Source organism: Peromyscus leucopus, chromosome 15 (assembly GCF_004664715.2).
Source record: "Peromyscus leucopus breed LL Stock chromosome 15, UCI_PerLeu_2.1, whole genome shotgun sequence".
In the NCBI taxonomy this organism is placed as follows: domain Eukaryota; kingdom Metazoa; phylum Chordata; class Mammalia; order Rodentia; family Cricetidae; genus Peromyscus; species Peromyscus leucopus.
Genome location: NC_051076.1, coordinates 6,234,961 through 6,252,917, shown reverse-complemented (window position 1 = coordinate 6,252,917; position 17,957 = coordinate 6,234,961). Strand labels below are relative to the sequence as shown.

General features: G+C 48.6%; 1 protein-coding gene across 2 annotated transcripts in view; it reads left to right on the top strand.

Moving 5' to 3' along the window:
- The first annotated feature begins 9,219 nt into the window (after positions 1 to 9,219).
- The window catches only part of Kcnh1 (potassium voltage-gated channel subfamily H member 1), a 308,472-nt gene continuing 299,734 nt past the window's right edge, over positions 9,220 to 17,957 (top strand). For both annotated transcript variants that reach the window (XM_028882842.2, XM_028882841.2), the window contains exon 1: positions 9,220 to 9,496. In XM_028882842.2, the coding sequence (XP_028738675.1) occupies positions 9,418 to 9,496 (79 nt within the window). In that variant the 5' untranslated portion in view covers positions 9,220 to 9,417. The remainder of the gene's footprint in view (positions 9,497 to 17,957) is intronic.

Genomic DNA, 17,957 nt, shown 5'->3' with positions numbered 1-17,957 from the left:
CCTCCAGTGATGAACAGTGATATTGAGAAGTAATCCTAATAAACCCTTTCTTCCCCAACTTTTAGTCATGGTATCTTTTTTTTTTTCTTTTTGGTTTTTTGAGACAGGGTTTCTCTGTGTAGCTTTGCGCCTTTCCTGGAGCTCACTTGGTAGCCCAGGCTGGCCTGGAACTCACAGAGATCCACCTGGCTCTGCCTCCGGAGTGCTGGGATTAAAGGCGTGCGCCACCACCGCCTGGCTAGTCATGGTATCTTATTACAGCAATAGGAACCTTGACTAAGACATCCCCTTTGAATAAAGCCAGAAAAGCATACTCCTGTGTTTAGGCCTCTGGTTCTCCCATCTTTCTGTTTCTCAGAGCTGGGGAACTTGCACTAATTTCAGCTGTACAGTTTTTTTTTTTTTTTTTTTTTGTTTTTGTTTTTGTTTTTCGAGACAGGGTTTCTCTGTGTAGCTTTGCGCCTTTCCTAGAACTCACTTGGTAGCCCAGGCTGGCCTCGAACTCACGGAGATCCGCCTGGCTCTGCCTCCCGAGTGCTGGGATTAAAGGCGTGCGCCACCACCGCCCGGCTAAGCTGTACAGTTTTTTAAATAGTTTTTTTTTTATACCATATTTTAGGCTTCAGTTTCCTTTTATTATGATGGAAAGTTGAGCTGTTTATGTGTTTTCCTTAACAGTGGAGAGGAAGGCCCCAGGAGCTCCGGGAGTCCACGGCTTTGCTACTCACCACATCTCTGTCTAGCAGCTTCTCCACGTGGAACTCCTCCGCTTTACTCCTTGTTCTGAGAATACGGTTTTGGTGCTCATGAGTCTCAGAAGGTCTTACAGGTTGGTACTGCTTTGTGACTTCTCTTTCGGTTCTGCACTTGTCCTTCCAAGGAGGGATGCTTCAGCAGGTCTGTGTGCTCTGGCTGCTTTGTGTGTTTCTTCCCTTTCTCCCTTAGCAGGGTTTCTGAGCACTCTAAGGCCTGTGCTGCCGCAGCCCAGCATTTCTTCACACAGGTAGAAGGATTAAGGTTCTGGATCATTTCTTCCTAAAAGGTGAATTTATTAAGTGAGCTGATGGACAGAGGACTTTGAAGGTGGGAACAGTATTGGCCAGGAAGCGTGGCTGTAGTGAGCAAATGAACCAGCATCAAAGAGCAGAGGTCGGCAGACCTCTCAGGCTGTTCAGAGAAATCTTGTGACAATGTGTGATGTGGACACACTTAAGCAGGTTCACGTGTTGTGTGTACAAAGTAGAATTGTTACTCAGTTCTGAATCTTTCTCAATGTTAGACACAGAGGAGGCAGGCCTCTTCTGTCCTGGATTCTCTGGGCCAGATGGACAATCCTCTGTGTGGTTTAGGCTATAAAAACTGCTGCTTATGAGACCATGGAGGACCCAGGATGCTTGGTCTGTGGAGGAGGGAGAAAAGGACCTGCCTGGGGGAAGCCACACTGGACAGAGAGCAAGGTAAAGTGGGTCTGTCTGGCTTTACGAGGAGAGAGTGCATTTTCATGTCCAAGGGAAGCTTCTAGTTCACACGTTTTCTTTCTCTTTTGTGCTGGGTCTTCTCCTACAGAGCCTTCTTTCTCCTTTTGCTGGGTGTGGTATGAAAGCCCCAAGACCAGGCAAAGGGCCCAGTTCTTTTAGTTCTTGCTCTCCAAGGCAGAACACTGTGGAGGGAGGAAGAAAAGGAGGGAGGGAGGGAGGGAGGGAGGGAGAGAGAGAGAGAGAGAGAGAGAGAGAGAGAGAGAGAGAGAGAGAGAGAGAGGCAAAAAAGCCCACCCCCAGTGGCACACCTCCTCCAACAAGGCCACACCTTGTAGTCCTTTTCAAACAGTTCCACTAATTGGGGATAAAGTATTCAAACATATGACCCTATGGGACCATTCTCATTCAAACTAGTACAATATGTAAACACATATATGTTTCTAAATATAACCTATTTCGTCTGTAAAATGCTGCCTGTATGTTTGTTTTTAGGGCTGACTGGCACTGGACAACCAATTGTTATGTTCTTCTTAGCTGAAGACCACCCCTTCTTTTCCCAGCTTTCCTTGGTTGCCTGTAGTTCCTGGAGCCCAGTCCCAATGGATACATTGTGCACCAAAGGCTCAGGAAACTTTGTGGAAGAGGGGGAGGAAAGATCAGAAGAGCTGGAAGATCAGGGACTTTGCTGTGAGGTTTTTTTATTTTTTTTTTCCTTCTGGTTTTTCAATCCAGGGTTTCTCTGTGTAGTTTTGGTTCCTGTCCTGGATCTTGCTCTGTAGACCAGGCTGGCCTTGAACTCACAGAGATCCACTGGCTCTGCCTCCTGAGTGCTGGGATTAAAGGCGTGCACCACCACTGCCTGGCTTGAAAATTTGTCTTCTAGTAACATCAGAAGCTACACCTATAAAGTTTCACCAACACGACTGCCCAAATGTGAGCTGAACAGGGTGACATCAATGAACATATCACACCTGACAGAGAGAAGCCCATGAGACCTCAGCTTGGATATCTGTCACCTCTAGGTACAGACTCCAGGGCCTCTGAAGCTAGTAGGAACCTGGCCAGGCAACAAAGCTTGTTGGTACCAGCAACAATTCCCAAGGTGGAAAAAGGGAAGTGGGTGTAACTGGAGGCTGACAGTGCACCATTGATGACTCTGTCCTGCGTCACTGCAGGGCTGCAGCCGACTTCAGGTACAACACTCACCTCTGAGACTTGGTGGATTCCTACATTAGTCACCCTGGATGGTTTCCCATTAAAAAAAAAGTTTTCTCTTTTTACTATTATTTTTCAGTATTGTTACTTATTCATTGAAATAGTCTGAGACAGGATCATGATCTTGAGAGCTTGTTTGGAGGTTCTAGCAGGGGAGTGCAGCTACTCGTATACCCTTGACTGAAGACGGGTCCTCCTCTATTCGGGGAAGGTTGACCCAGCGAGCGCGCAGCTTCGGGAGGGACGCACATGGAGTGGTGAGGGAGGAAGGGGACACCCGCCTAGCCAGCCATATCAGCCGAATCAATCCTGGCGATAAATGGGGTGACAGATGTCGCAGCCAGATCGCCCTCACATCCAGGATCATGATCTACAGCTGCCATGAACTCACTGTGTGGCTCAGGCTGGCCTAGAACTCACAGATCCCCCTGCCTCCTAAGGGCTGAGATTCTAGGTGTTCACAATCACACCTAGGTTAATTAAAAAAATTATGTTTTCATTATTATTTCCCTTTTTATTTTATTTGCCTTCATGTATGTCTGTGCACCTTGTGAGTGCCTGTGCCCTTGGAAGCTAGAGGAGGGTACCAGATCCACCGGGATTGGACTTACAATGGCTGGGAGCTGCATGCCAGGAGTCCAGCCCAGATCCCATGCTTGAGAAGTCAGTGCACTTAGCCTCTGAGCCATCTCTCCAAGCTCTATGTTTCATTTTTATTTGTTTTCTTACTTTTATCTAATTGTATGTTTGCATTTTCATTTACTTGAAATCAGACTTCTAATTTATTACTGTTTTCTTTCTCATATTCTCTTTCCATTTTCTCTTTTAAAAATTATGGTTTTTTAAAAATTTTATGTGCATTGGTGTCTTTGGCTGAATGTATATCTGTGTGAGGATGTCAGATCTTGGAGTTACAGACAGTTGTTAGCTGCCATGTGGATGCTGGGAATTGAACCTGCATCCTCTGGAAGAGCAATCAGTGCTCTTAACTGCTGAGCCATCTCTCTAGGCCCCCTTTTCCTTTACTTTATTCTTTTTTGTATTTTTGTGGTGTGTGTGTGTATGTGTGTGTGTGTGTATGTGCATGTGTGTGTGTATGTGTATACCTCCATGCCATGGAGGATTTATGGAGGGCAGAGGACAACCTCATGTGTCAGTTCTCATTTCTCATCTTTTTGGAGATTCTCTCTCTCTCTCTCTCTCTCTCTCTCTCTCTCTCTCTCTCTCTCCCTCTCCCTCTCCCTCTCTCCCTCCCTCCCTCCCTCCCTCCCTCCCTCCCTCCCTCCCTCTGCCACTGCATATGTTAGAGGGCTGGCCTATGTATGGGTTTCTGGGGATTCACCTTTATCCATATCCCACCTCACATCAGGAGGTTGAGATCACAGGCGCTGTTGCTGCTGCTGCTGCATCCTCTGGCTCTCCCTGGTTTCTGGAGATCTGAACCCAGGCTATCGTTTGTGCAGTAAGTGCTTTGCCCACTGAGTTATTTTCCCAGATCTACCTTTCTCCCCCCACACCTTTTCCCCTTTATTTACTTTACTCCTTTTATTTTTGAACAGGTCTCACTATGTAGTTCTGGCTATCCTGGAACTCTCTATGTACACGAGGCTGGCCTTGAACTCAGAGACTCGCCTGCCTCTTTCTCCTGAGTGTTGGGATTAAAGGCGCCCACCACCATGCCTGACTTATTCTATTAGGAGTATTTTTTTATCCTTATTGATCTAAAGATCACAGTTTATTCTTCATTCTTCATTTTTTTTGCCTTTTTTTCTTCTGTGGTTATTAATGATATAGTAGTTACCTTTTCCTGTTTTTTGTTGTCTAGATCTGTTTTTTTTTTTTTGAGACAGGGTTTCTCTGTGTAGCTTTGCGCCAGTCCAGCCTGGCCTCGAACTCACAGAGATCCACCTGGCTCTGCCTCCCGAGTGCTGGGATTAAAGGCGTGCGCCACCACCGCCCGGCTTAGATCTGGTTTGTTTTGATGCTGTTGCTGTTATGGAAGTTTGTTTTCTTTTTTCCAAGTGATACTGGGGATTGAGACCTCCAAAGAAAGGTTTTCATCCTACCCGATACACAAACTGCAACATAGAAACACAAGGAACAGGAAAAGGTAAACACACAGCAACACAAAACACAACTGCTCAAGCTCCCAGCTCTGCAGTAACCCAACTCAAAGACAGTGGGATGATGGAAATGCCAGCAACTGATGTGCAAGTGTAAAGGCTTATTTTAGGAGATGTATGACCCCAAAAAATATTTAGACAAACACATAAAATCAAGTCAAGATATGACAAGAAATTTAGCGGCTCGGATAAGAAATTCTACAGAGGGGTAAAATCATGAAAAAAGAGAAATCTTGAAAACAGAGTGCTCAATAAATACAATGAAGAAACCCAATGGAAACATTACCAATAGAACAGAGAAGATAAAAGATAGAATGCTAGGGATTGAAATGGGTTATTAGAGTCAGATACCAATAATTGAAAAGCTAATCATGACTGCAACATGCAAAACACTGGGACATGATTAAGAGTTGAAACCTGGTGCACACCTTTAATCCCAGTACTTGGGAGGCAGAGGCAGGTGGATCTCTGTGAGTTCAAGGCCAGCCTGGTCTACAGAGTGAGTTCCAGGACAGTCAGAACTGAGAAACCTTGTCAACAAACAAACAAACAAACAAACAAAGAGATGGAACCCACAAGTCTGTAAAGAAGGGGCATGAGATACAGACTAAAGGGACAGGAAACATATTTACTGTAATCTTAGCAGAAACATCTTGGGACACATGCGGACTTCCAAATAAAAGAGATGTGTAGAATCTCTAATACAGGGGGCCAGAAAAGAACCTCTCTGTGCTCTACTTAAAATGTTCAGAGTGCAGAACAAAGACAGAATATGGAAAGCTTCAAGACACAGGTACAAGGCCAGTGCTGCAGTAACAACAGGCTAGGAGAGCAGAGACTGATGTAGTTCAAATCCTGATGGAAAGTAACTGCTAACCAAGATGATTCCATCCACTAATGTTATTTTTCCTTTCACATCAAAGGGTAGGACCAACAAGACTGCTCAGTGGGTAATGTGCTTACTGCACAGGGCTGATAACATGAATTCAGTTCCCTGAATCCTGTAAAGGTGGAAAGAGAGAAAGACTCTATAGAGATGTCCTGTGACCTCCGCATAGGCACCTTAGCATATGTATGCTTATACACACACATCAGATATACACAGCTATTAAACTAGAAATAAAGACCTTCCAGATAAGCGTAAGCTAAAGCAATTCATGACTTACATATTGCTAAAGCAATAATGCCTACACGACAGTGCCAAAGATATGTTCAGGGGTATTACACACAGAAGGGGAGGACAGCAGCTTGGGATGGAATAAATCTCATTGAAGGATTGATAAAAACATGAGGTCAGAACCACATACCATTAACTTAGTAAATCATCAAGTCTCTAAGATGAATAAGAGAGAGATTAACACATACCTTCCAACAGTAACGGTAAATACAGATGACTTTATTTGTAAGTCAAAGACTGTGGCCCCCTGGCTCCACCCAGAAGGCACTGCTGACTTGCTACTTTTCTATAACAGACCTTCCAGCACCCGAGCCTTTTAAACACCAAATGCAGTGTCCCTCAAACCTTTTAGGATGCTAAGAGGGGCAGAGCAGCATGTTGTGGAGCATGAACCTCACAGCAGGAGAAGGTGCACACAAGTGGGGAGAGGGGACTTGGGTCTGCAGTGGCGTCCAGTGAGTCTGCCCCAGCCGCTGGCGGGGCTTGGGTCTGCAGGTCCTGAGAGTAGGTGTCATCATGACTCTCTACTTCCTTAAATCCACTGTGTTTGGTACAAACCAGACTCTGCACATATAGTTTTGAAAATAAAATGTAACCCTTATAAGTAGCTTTAAATTATTTTCCAAAGGGCAAGCAGTGTGGTTGGGGGTGGAGGTGGTGTGGTTGGAGTAGGGGTGAGAAGGTCTCAGATGTCAGTCTTCAGGCGCTGCCTACCTTGGTTTTTTCTGAATCAGGGCCTCTGACTGCTCTGAAGCTTGCCTGGCTGGTGAGGTTGGCTGGCAAAATCCCAAAGAGCTGCCAGTCACTGTCTTTCCAGTGTTAGGGCTGTGTGTGTGTGTGTGTGTGTGTGTGTGTGTGTGTTTCAAGACAAGGTTTCTTGTGTCCAGGCTGGTTTCAAATTTGCTGTGGGGTTCTATGAAGGATGCGGGGCACAGGGAGCAAGAGCAGCCTCCTTCAAGTAGAATGAGACTATTCCTCCAGGCAAATGAGCCAAGGGCCAGCTAGACACAGAGAATACTTGGGTATGCTTTTAAAGACCCAGAGAACCATCACGATGTGGTTAAAGATTGTCGACTTTTTAGTGTAGTTTTTGTGTGCCATGAAAATTAGTCTCTAAGAAGGTGCATACAAACAGTCTGCATTGAGAAAACAGAAATGGTGCATTTAAAATGGGAAGCTTATCTCTGAGCTCCTTTTGTTCAACAGTTAAGCCTACCAAGGCTCTCACCCCAAACCAATGCCATCTGTTTCTTTTTCTCTAAGCCACAAAACATGAGAGAAATTTTATGGTCTCTTTATGATAGGTACCCCCCATTGTTTTCTCTTCCACAAACAGGTGCATGAGGGTGATTGAAGGGTCTTTATATTATCATGTAAAGTTGCCCTTTGTGAATTTTCCACCACAAATAGCACAGCTGTAAGGTCTTGCCTTATTCAAATGAACCTAATCAAACGAAGTGGGTAGCCATCAAGCCCAAGCTCATTCTTTGGGTCCCGTGGCTACCTCATTTGTAATAGGACAGAGGACCACTAGACGGAGCTAGTGTTTAAGAAATCACAGCTCAAGCCTGGGGGCTGATGTTATCCAATGTGAGAAATCCAGCATTATCTTCAAGTCACAGCTTATGCCAGGCTTGCCCAGCCATCTTCTGCTGGCAGGAGCCATTGCTTGGGCCGTGTCCTCGCAAGTAGATGAAAGGTGACATTTATAATGGCCTGATTCATCTAGTCACTCTGACAATGACATTTGACTTGGCACTTAAATCTTTCCCCCAGATTTATTTTACGAGTATGAATTTTGCCTGCATGTATGTATGTGTGCCTGGTGCCTGATGGGGTCAAATAAAGGCATCAGATGCCCTGGAAATGGAGTTCCAGACCATTTTTAATCACTGTGAACTAAACCCAAGTCTTCTGCAAAAGCAGCCAGTGTTCTTAACTGCTGAGCCCCCTCTGCAGGCCCCAGTACAGAACTTTAAAAGGCAGTATCCTGCCCTCTGTCTAGTTCCTCCAGTGCTCCACAACTCTGAGAGAGTACTTGGACAAAATTAGCTTTTGAGATTAAGACTCTGAGGCAGGGTGTCTTTGCAGCTTATTAAGATGTTTCAGGATGGTGAACTCAGAGGTCCCAGGGTCGGTTTTGTTCTTGCATTTTATGTTGGATCTTTTTTTTTTTTTTTGACAAGGTTTCTCTATATAGCTTTGCACCTTTCCTTCCCTCTGTAGACCAGGCTGGCCTCGAACTCACAAAGATCCGCCTGCCTCTGCCTCCAGAGTGCTGGGATTAAAGGCGTGCGCCACCATCGCCTGGCTTATGTTGGCTCTTTGTCCAATCTGAAACTAACCAGTTAACAACCAATCCATCCTTCTGTGGACACAGTCTCAGTCCCCTGCCACACTCAAAGCACAAAGACAGATACACAGTATGTGCAGCTGGAACACCCCTCTTTTCGGGGGAAAAAAAGCTCTGAGTAGTCTCTACCTGGGGTCTGCCCCGTGGATGCTCCTCCAAGCCACGGTTATGGCTGTTTAATTAAAGCCTGATGTACTTTGGGAAGCCTTCAGAGGCAGCCCACCTCTTCGATCCTGGACAGCCTGCTTGTTCCTATTTTTGACCTCATACATACACGAATCTTAAGAGATTGTGTTTTAGCTGGAAACCACAATGTGCTACTCATGTTTTGTTGTTTTTTTTTTTTCCTTTGGTAAAATGCTTGTTCTGTAAGAGCGGACAACCACCAGGTGGCAAGGGCCATTTATCAATTGAGGAGGCTGCACCCCAAAAGAGCTTCTGGGAGCTGAATCTGTCAGTCATCCTGCAAGTTGGCCCCCTTAGACACTTGGTTGATTCCTGGAGAAGCTGGACAGGCAGGCTAAAAAAACTTGTAGAACGCAGAACGCTGTTTGCAGAGCCTGGAGATCCTGACTCTGGTCCAAAGCAGCACAAAGGAAGAGTCTCACCCTCCTGTTCCTGAGACTCCTTGTAACCTTTTCAGGGGTGACTTCACCAAGAAAGCTGCTCAACTTGCTCAGCACCCAGCCCCAGGCGCACTCTGGACACACTTCCCGCTGCGCCCAGAGGGTGCCGCTGCAGTCCCAGCCTTGCCCCGCGGCTCCCGGCTGCGACTGGGTCCCTGCGGGATGCGCGCTCGGTAGGGGGCGCCCTGGACCGGCTGGCTCCCTCCGCCCACGGGAGGCGGCCGCGGCGCACCAAGCCCGGGGCACTCGAGCGCACAGCCCGGCGGGCCGCAGCGGGGAGGTGCGGAGCGCGGCGAGGGCGGCTGCGGGACCGCCGCCCCTGCGCTCCGTGGCTGCAGGACGCATGGGGCGCGGGGAGCTGGGAACCTTTGCGGGCTGCGTGCCCGGCCGTCTGCTGCGGTGAGACGCGGCACCGGACACCCCCAGAGCCCGGGCAGTCGGGAGGATGACCATGGCTGGGGGCCGGCGGGGACTGGTGGCCCCGCAGAACACGTTTCTGGAGAACATCGTGCGGCGGTCCAACGGTAAGCGCTGCTTCTGGATTTCAGTTGCCCAGGCGGGTTTTTTTTTTTTTTTTTTTTTTTTTTTTTAACGAGTACGGTGATTGCAGACGCCTCCTGCTCCGTGCCGGCATATACAGGGGCATCCCGGAGCTCCTCGCATCGGCCTCTCCCGCCAGCCGGCCCGGAAGGTGGGCAGGACCGGAGGAAGGCTTGTATACCCCATCTCTGGAGGAGAGATACCTAGGCGACGCCTTTGGGGCCTTTTCCCGCGCCTCCCGCTGTCCTCTCCAGGAAAGCCTGGCAGCTGGTGAGCAAAGTCCTGGGAAAAGTGGCTGCAGGCTGGCCACCTTCGAGCACTGCGCTCCTGATGCGCACTGCCTGCTTCCCCGCGGAGGCTTCCCGGAGTCCCAAGGTGCCAGGGAGGCCAGAGCTAGCTTCAGAGCCGGGCCACTCAGGTCCTGGCCATATTCGGGTTCGGGGATGTGCCAACTCCACCTTCCATATCCTAAGCAAGAAAGTCTCACCAGCCAAACATCTAGAGCCGATGGCTCGCGAGGGTCCCATGGTTTTCCTGGACTCAGCTGGGAAGCAGAGGGCACAGGCAGGAGCGAACTAAGTGGTCCCAGGCACACATCTGATATATTTCTTTTCTTTAAAACCCCGTCAGTCTTGTCTTCCATCACCCTCCAGACTCTCCAGTCTATCCATTACCCAAGAAACCTGAGCACAGCAAGAGGTTTCTGTCTTTAAAGGACAGCACGAAGCGCAGGGAGGAGAGAGTCCTACTATGAGAGGGAACAATTTCCAACACCTTTAAATGCAGGGTTTACAGTTTCCTTTGGTTTAGCATGAAACCCGGGAAGCCAAAGTCCTTAGGAACCCAAACGGAGCAATCCAAATCTTTCCGACCTGAGCTATAGCGCGCGCGCGCGAACACACACACACACACACACACACACACACACACACACACACACACACAGGAAAAAAATCCTGGCATTGGGGAGTTGCTACATACACCTGTTCACCAGGCTACCCGAGGCGCTCCCCGCAGGCTCCAGGGCCCTCTCCTTCCAGAAGCAAAATGTTCTCCTGTGGAGACGCTGTGAGGACCGAACATAAGAGCTGGCTTTTAACCATGTAAACATCATGGCGTGGAGCCTTGGAACTTGGCTTGAAAATGACGAGCTTCCAGCTGAATTCAGTTAGGGATTCAAAGGAAGGGCGTGAAAAGTGACCTCTGCCTCTTAGCCATTCTGTTTAATTAAAAAGCAACTTGAGAAAAAGCCTCTCTGCTACAGTAGCAAATCTTACATGCTCCTTGAGTGCTTTCTTAGAAATGATCCCACCTTTATTGTGTGCCCCTTAAGATAAGAGTACTGATTGGCAGTCACCTTTTCCTCCAGGGTTTAAAGGACTGTTTAGAGAAAGGTCACAGTCATTACCTGGGGCGGTGTGTGTGTGTGTGTGTGTGTGTGTGTGTGTGTGTGTGTGAGAGAGAGAGAGAGAAGAGAGAGAGAAGAGAGAGAGAATTGATTGCTAAATGGGCAGCCACAAGGAATGTTCCTGCCATAAAAAACTGGAAGTAACAGTGGTTTAAGTTATTGTATTATTATGGCTCTATTAACTGTCCTGGTATGGGCACCATCTTGCAGATTGGGGGACCCCACTGTGAGCGACATATAACTTTTGCACAAACACCACGAACATTAGTGAGAAGTCTATCTCTTGGAGAGGAAGCGGCGTCCTGTAAGTTAGAGGGGAAACTATCTGTGGTGCACTGTAGGCTGGAGCAGGAAGAGGATGCTGCAGGCCACAGCTAGGGCTGCCTGGGTTTATGGGGAGCTAAGAAACTCCTACAACTGACCTCCTGGCCAGCTGATCTCGGTGCCATTCCCCTGTGTGAGCACAGGTAGAATGTCGATAAAGCAGCAGCTTGGAGTATTTTTAGCTCTGGCCCTTTTATCTCGGCACCTGTTCCAACAGCTTGATTCCCATCAACTAAAAGGGAGCAACACAGACAGGCTGGAGATCCCGGGGTGGGCGGGGGTTGAGGAGGAGACGGGCTAGAAGACTTGTTAAACACTCTGTGTTAGGGTCAAGAGTGCTGACTTGAAATATGGAGTTTACAGTTTGGGGTGATCATTTTCATAACAGTACCCGAATGTGAATGACTAAACATTGTGAATGCTAAGAAATATTTCAATATCTGCCTGCATTGTATTTTACCTTTACATATCAGCTGGGCGGTGGGGGCGCACGCCTTTCATCCCAGCACTGGGGAGGCAGAGGCAGGCAGATCTCTGTTAGTTTGAGGCCATCCTGGTCTACAGAGTGAGTTCAAGGACAGCCAGGGCTACACAGAGAAACACTGTCTTGAAAAACCAATACACACACACACACACACACACACACACACACACACACACACACACACACGCACACGCACACGCACACGCACACGCACACACACACATATCCATACACACATATAGTTTCTTGAAACCTGGAAACCTATTTTTGGTCATCACAACATTTAAATAGCAGTACTCCATAGTCACCTTATTAGGAATTTTACTCCAATGGTCCTGTGTGATGTTTCTATTTCTCATCCATAGAGCAGCAAACTGAGTCCTATACTAAGTGGCCTGTTCACTGGTTGGTCGGAGGTTCCTGCAGCTGGTGTTTGCTGGAGGGTACCATGGCTTTGCTTCAGTGTTAGAGATCAAAGCAAGGGCCTTGAACACTCTAGGCAAGCGTGTACCACTGGGCTGTACCAGTCCTCAGGCAGCTTCATGTGTTTTATTTTTTTTGTCTGCTTGATGAGCCTTGGCTGGGAAATGTTTTTGTCATCTCTAGAAGAGTGGCTGAGAGAATGTACGAAGGGGTTAGAAATGGCCCCGTCTGGGGTGCCTTGAGGATGTGGAGTTTGGAATGTGCCAGAGCTGTGGAGGGCACAGGGCTTAGACACCGCTTATAATCTGGCTGTTCTTCCTCACCACTGTGGATGGGGACCGGTCCGCAGCGCCGAGGAGATCCCCGCCCTGCCGTTGGAAGGGCCCCAGGAAGCCTCATTCCCTGTGTCACTGCTGCTCTCAAGAGGCAGATTTCCCAGTGGAGATGACACAAAACGTCATAGCAACAGGAACAGCGTCCATGTTGGCCGGCAGCCACACCACCACATCCAGACAGAACAACAGGCCAGAGGAGGGCCCAAGTACACTTAAGAAGCTCGGGCCTTTTCACCTTTGTGGGCTGAGGGGCTCCTGTGTGCACGCATCCCCCAGGGAACCCTGGGTCACTTTCATGAGCCTATGCACCTCAGGATCCAACGGAAGAAGGATGGGCTCCCCTGTAAAGTCAAGGAGCCAGGAGTTCTGTGAATAGTTCTCAACAGTGAGGAGCAGCCTTTGCAGATTGGGGTCCAGGCAGCAGGTTGTAGCGATTTATCACTTATTGATGATTTACAGGACATAGTCATTGAACCCTGGGGATAGATGGCAATAAGAAACCCTCTGACTCTTAGTTTGTTGTGTGACTTTCCCTGGGGACTTGATAGGTCCCGACAACAGATCAAAATCTGGAGCCTATTCCAGTCTCTGAGTTTATAGGTACATGGAGTAGGGAGGGATTAATTACTAGAGCAGGAGTGACCCCCAAATAGCTGAATCCCAAAGGCCCACCCCATGGGTGATCATGTGAAAACTGCTTCCCTGAAGTCCCACCCCAGTCTTCCCACCTATGGATTCCATGTTCAGTGGGGACAGGATGCCACAGCTGGGTCAAGCACTGAGTGGCTAGAAGAGCAGGTGAGGCCCTGACGCCCCACACTGCTCTCTCTGATGGAATATTAATAGGTTGGATCATGTGAGGGTCTCTGACTTCAGGACAGGGACAGCCATGCGATGCCTGGAGGGCAGAGTTCTGTGAGAAGGCCATGTCCTAGCCAGTCTCCATCCAAGTTGTTGCTCCTGTTCTCCAGCAGTGGCTGGCAGCAGTGGTTACTTAGGCCTCTCGGTATATTAAAAAAAAAACAAAACAAAACAAAACACTTTAAGGTGTTTACTGAAAACTAGTTTAACTTTCTTGGGGTGCTTCTGAGTAGAATATGAAGGAAAGATTTGATAAGTATCTATGCTTTGGATGGTTAGCTGTTAGCGGGAAAGATTAATAAATACTCCACACTTGATGAGAGTTTGCTCGGATTGCGTCAACCATCATTTAAAATCCTATTGGTGAGCTTGCAAGATGGCTCAGCAGGGAAAAGAGCCTGACAGCCTGACAGCCTGCTGGACCTGGGATGGAGGAGAGAACCAGCTTTTCAAAACTGTCTTCTGACCTCCACATGCACTCTGTGGTACACACACACACACACACACACACACACACACACACCAGACACAGACTCAGACACACACAGAGACATACACACAGGCACAGACTCAGACACACAGAGACACACACACAACACACACACACACATAGACTCAGACACACACAGAGACACACAGAGACACACACAGACACAGACTCAGACACACACAGAGACACACACACACAACAGACACACACACAGACTCAGACACACACAGAGACACACACACAACAGACACACACACAGGCACAGACTCAGACACACAGAGACACACACACAACACACACACATAGACTCAGACACACACAGAGACACACACAGACACAGACTCAGACACACACAGAGACACACACACAGGCACAGACTTAGACACACAGAGACACACACACAACACACACACACAGACTCAGACACACAGAGAGACACACACAGACACACAGACACAGACTCAGACACACACAGAGACACACACATACAACACACACACACATAGACTCAGACACACACAGAGACACACACAGACACACACAGACACAGACTCAGACACACAGAGACACACACACACAACAGTCACACACACAGACTCAGACACACACAGAGACATACACACAACAGACACACAAACACAGACACACACAGACACACACACAGACACACACAACAGATACACAGACACACAAACACAGATACACACACAGACACACAGACACATGCACAGAGACATACACAGAGACAGATACACACACAGACACACACACAGACACACACAACAGATACATAGACACACAAACACAGACACACAGACACACGCACGCGCACCCCCCCCCATCTGCGCTCTCTCTTCACGGCAGGCAAGTGCTCTTCCACGACACTTCTTGACGATTGCTTAAGCCTGCAGCGCCTGTTGTCAGAAACTCACTGAAGCAAGTAAGAGATCTGTCTTAGAAAGGCCGGCAAACTGAGGTGCCAGGAATCTCCAAAATTTTATTCCCATTCTCAGCAGAGCATACGTTTTCACGTTTGGGAACCTATAGCTAACGGTTGTAGATGCCTGGGAGACTGTCCGCATCAACAGGAGCGAGATGCAGCGCGTTTTGGTACCGTTTCATGTACGTGTGTAGTTTACAGGCTGAGGCAGCTGTGTTTGTGTGTGGTGTTAAGGCGGCTCAGGTTGTTGATATAACTAGTTAGCAAACAGGACAGGCACCGCAGGTGATGCTCTGTCTCCTCGTGGATGTGTGGAGCCATGGCAAGAGTGTGAAACAGAAGCAGGGTAAAGCGTGTGTCTGAGAGGGGGCCTGTTTCTCCGTACAGTCGGTGCTCAGGTAACCTTCAGCCATCTTCCTCTAAAGTGTTAACAACTTGACTGTAGTGACGGATGTTAGCTAGGAACCAAGAGCCCGAAGTCCTGTGATGTAGCCAAGGCAGTAAAGACTCCCAAGGCCATGGCTTTAATAAGCTCCACACATCTTAATCACCCGTTTCAAAACAGCATGTGCTTTTGGGAAACACCATGGGAAATGGAGCTTTCTTTCGGATACCAGGTCTTCACTGCAGCAGGACCTCATATCTGGCTCCTTGAGCATTGCCTTGAAGCCTCCCAGTTCTTTCCCTCTCAATCTTTAGTTAACAGCTTAAAAAATGCATTTAGAGTTGGCATTAGTTATTTATCCAAAGGGAACCTTTTCATGGGTGGACACGTCATCTGTGTGTGTTCGTACTTGCTCTGTTCCTGTTTCTCTAAGTGGCCACATCGGTAGTTGAGGAACATGAGAATTAGACTCCTGGAATCTTAGTTCTGACAGACGGTCTGCTGAGCTCCTCTTCAGTGTTTAGTTCTCCCCAGAACATTCCTCCCGCTGGGTGTCCGCCATCGGGGGACATTCACTCTTTCCCAGGGAATATACTGTTTTTAAGCAACGACCACTGAGAAGTTCTTGCCTGCCTGCCCTTCTCCCCTGCTCTCCCTCCTCTTCTGCTGCTGCTGTTTGAGTTCAATTGACAAAGTCTCACCATGCATCCCAGGCTGGCCTTGAACTCATGACTCTCCGACTTCAGTGTGCCCTTCCTTCTCCAGGGTTGGGATTACTGGTATGCACTTGCATGTCCAGCTTAAATTCTGCCCTCAGTGCTTCTCCTCATTCATAGCTGGTCCCATGGTATAAAACAGATCCAGCCCACAGCTACATATATATTCATTTGAAAAATCTTTAGTCTCAAGTATTTTAAAAATGGTTTAATACAATAATTGAAATGCACACAAAGCAACTTTGGGTGGCTTATCAACATTTCTTTGCAGAGTCCTGTGCCATCATTCCCTGTGTGGGGAGGCAGATCAGCCAGTGGTGATCCACAGACCCCGAGAGCCTTCCTGGCCCCAGCTCCCCCCTCACATAGCAACCCCCCTTTCCTGACCCCAGCTCCCTCCCCCACATAGCAAGCCCCCCTTCCTGACCCAGCTCCCCCCTCACATAGCAACCCCCCTTTCCTGACCCCAGCTCCCCTCCCCCACATAGCAACCCCCCCTTCCTGACCCCAGCTCCCTCCCCCACATAGCAAGCCCCCTTCCTGACCCCAGCTCCCCCCACCCCACATAGTAACCCCCTTTTCCTGACCCCAGCTCCCTCCCCACATAGCAAGCCCCTGCTTCCTGACCCCAGCTTCCCTCCCCAACGTAGCAAGCCCCCCTGAGAGCCTTCCTAGCCCTGGCTTCTCTGCCCCTTCCCATAGGGAGCTGTGTCCTGATTTTATGGCGGTTCTTTCTTCCTTTCTCTCAAGTTTCACCACTTCAGTCTGCCTTCTGACCAGGGCAGCTCAGTCCCTCTGTGTTGGGGGGTGTTGCATGCACGGGCTGCAGGACCCATGTTCTTTGGTTAGCCGTGGATCCCTCGGGGTTGCCTGTCCGGTCTCTGTGTTGGGGGGTGTTGCATGCATGGGCTGCAGGACCCATGTTCTTTGGTTAGCCGTGGATCCCTCGGGGTTGCCTGTCCGGTCTCTGTGTTGGGGGGTGTTGCATGCATGGGCTGCAGGACCCATGTTCTTTGGTTAGCCGTGGATCCCTCGGGGTTGCCTGTCCGGTCCCTTTTTGTTCCTTGCTGTCTGACACTTCACAGTGTGGCCACATTTATGTGCCTGTTCTGATGCTGAGGGACACGTGGGATTCCAGTTTGGGGCTATCGTTCTTGCACCAGCGTTTGAGACCTGTGACCTGTGTTTCTCTTGGGGATACACCCTGGATGCGCATGCTTCTCTGTGGTAGATGCTGCCAGAGAGTTATGCAAAGCGTTTGCACCAGTTCACACACCCTTGCCCCCTGCAGTGGGCGACTGGTCCCAGCACTCGAAGTCTACAGCTTTGGTATTCTCTCCATTTTTTGCTCAATCTAGTAACAAATGTCTGGGGTCATCTGGGGCTATTTTCCTAGCGAGCACGTGGCCAAAATGAAATGAAAACAAAACTTGTTCTTGTCCTGTGGGAAGCTTGGACATGGAGTGATTTCAAACATTCTCATGTGTGTGTGTCCTCACATGGCTGTGAGTGACCTGGAGACGTCACACTAAAGGTTATGTACAAAGGGCACAGACAAGGCTTGTGGTGTTTGCTTTGCTTTGCTTTGCTTTTGTTTTTAGTATGTGTGTGTTTAGGACATTCATTTTCTCATATTGAGATGCATTAAACTCAGGGGACAGAGATTGCGAAAGAACTGGAGCTGAAGGGTGAAGGCACCAGGGAGCACCACTCAGGGAGCACCACTCATTTACTCACTTCCTCTTTAAGGACGTCTGTTGTCTTCATAAAGTTTGTTTTAAGGTTGTTTTCTTGTGCTTCGGCTGTGTTGGATTATTTAGGGCTTGCCGTGGTGGGATAGCTTGACTGTGGTGGTGACATATTGCCTTGTCTGTTACTGATTGTGTTCTCACTGGCATCGAGGCACCTGGGTTTGGGGAGATTATAAGTCTTTCTTTTCCTGAAGTGAGTGACAGGAGGGGTCGGACTCAGTGGAGGGGCGGCTGGTGGGGGAGGGCTCAGGAAAGTGATGGTCATACGGGACCTGACTTCAGTCCCCAATGCCAGCATAAAAGCCCAGCACAGTGGTATGTGCTTGTA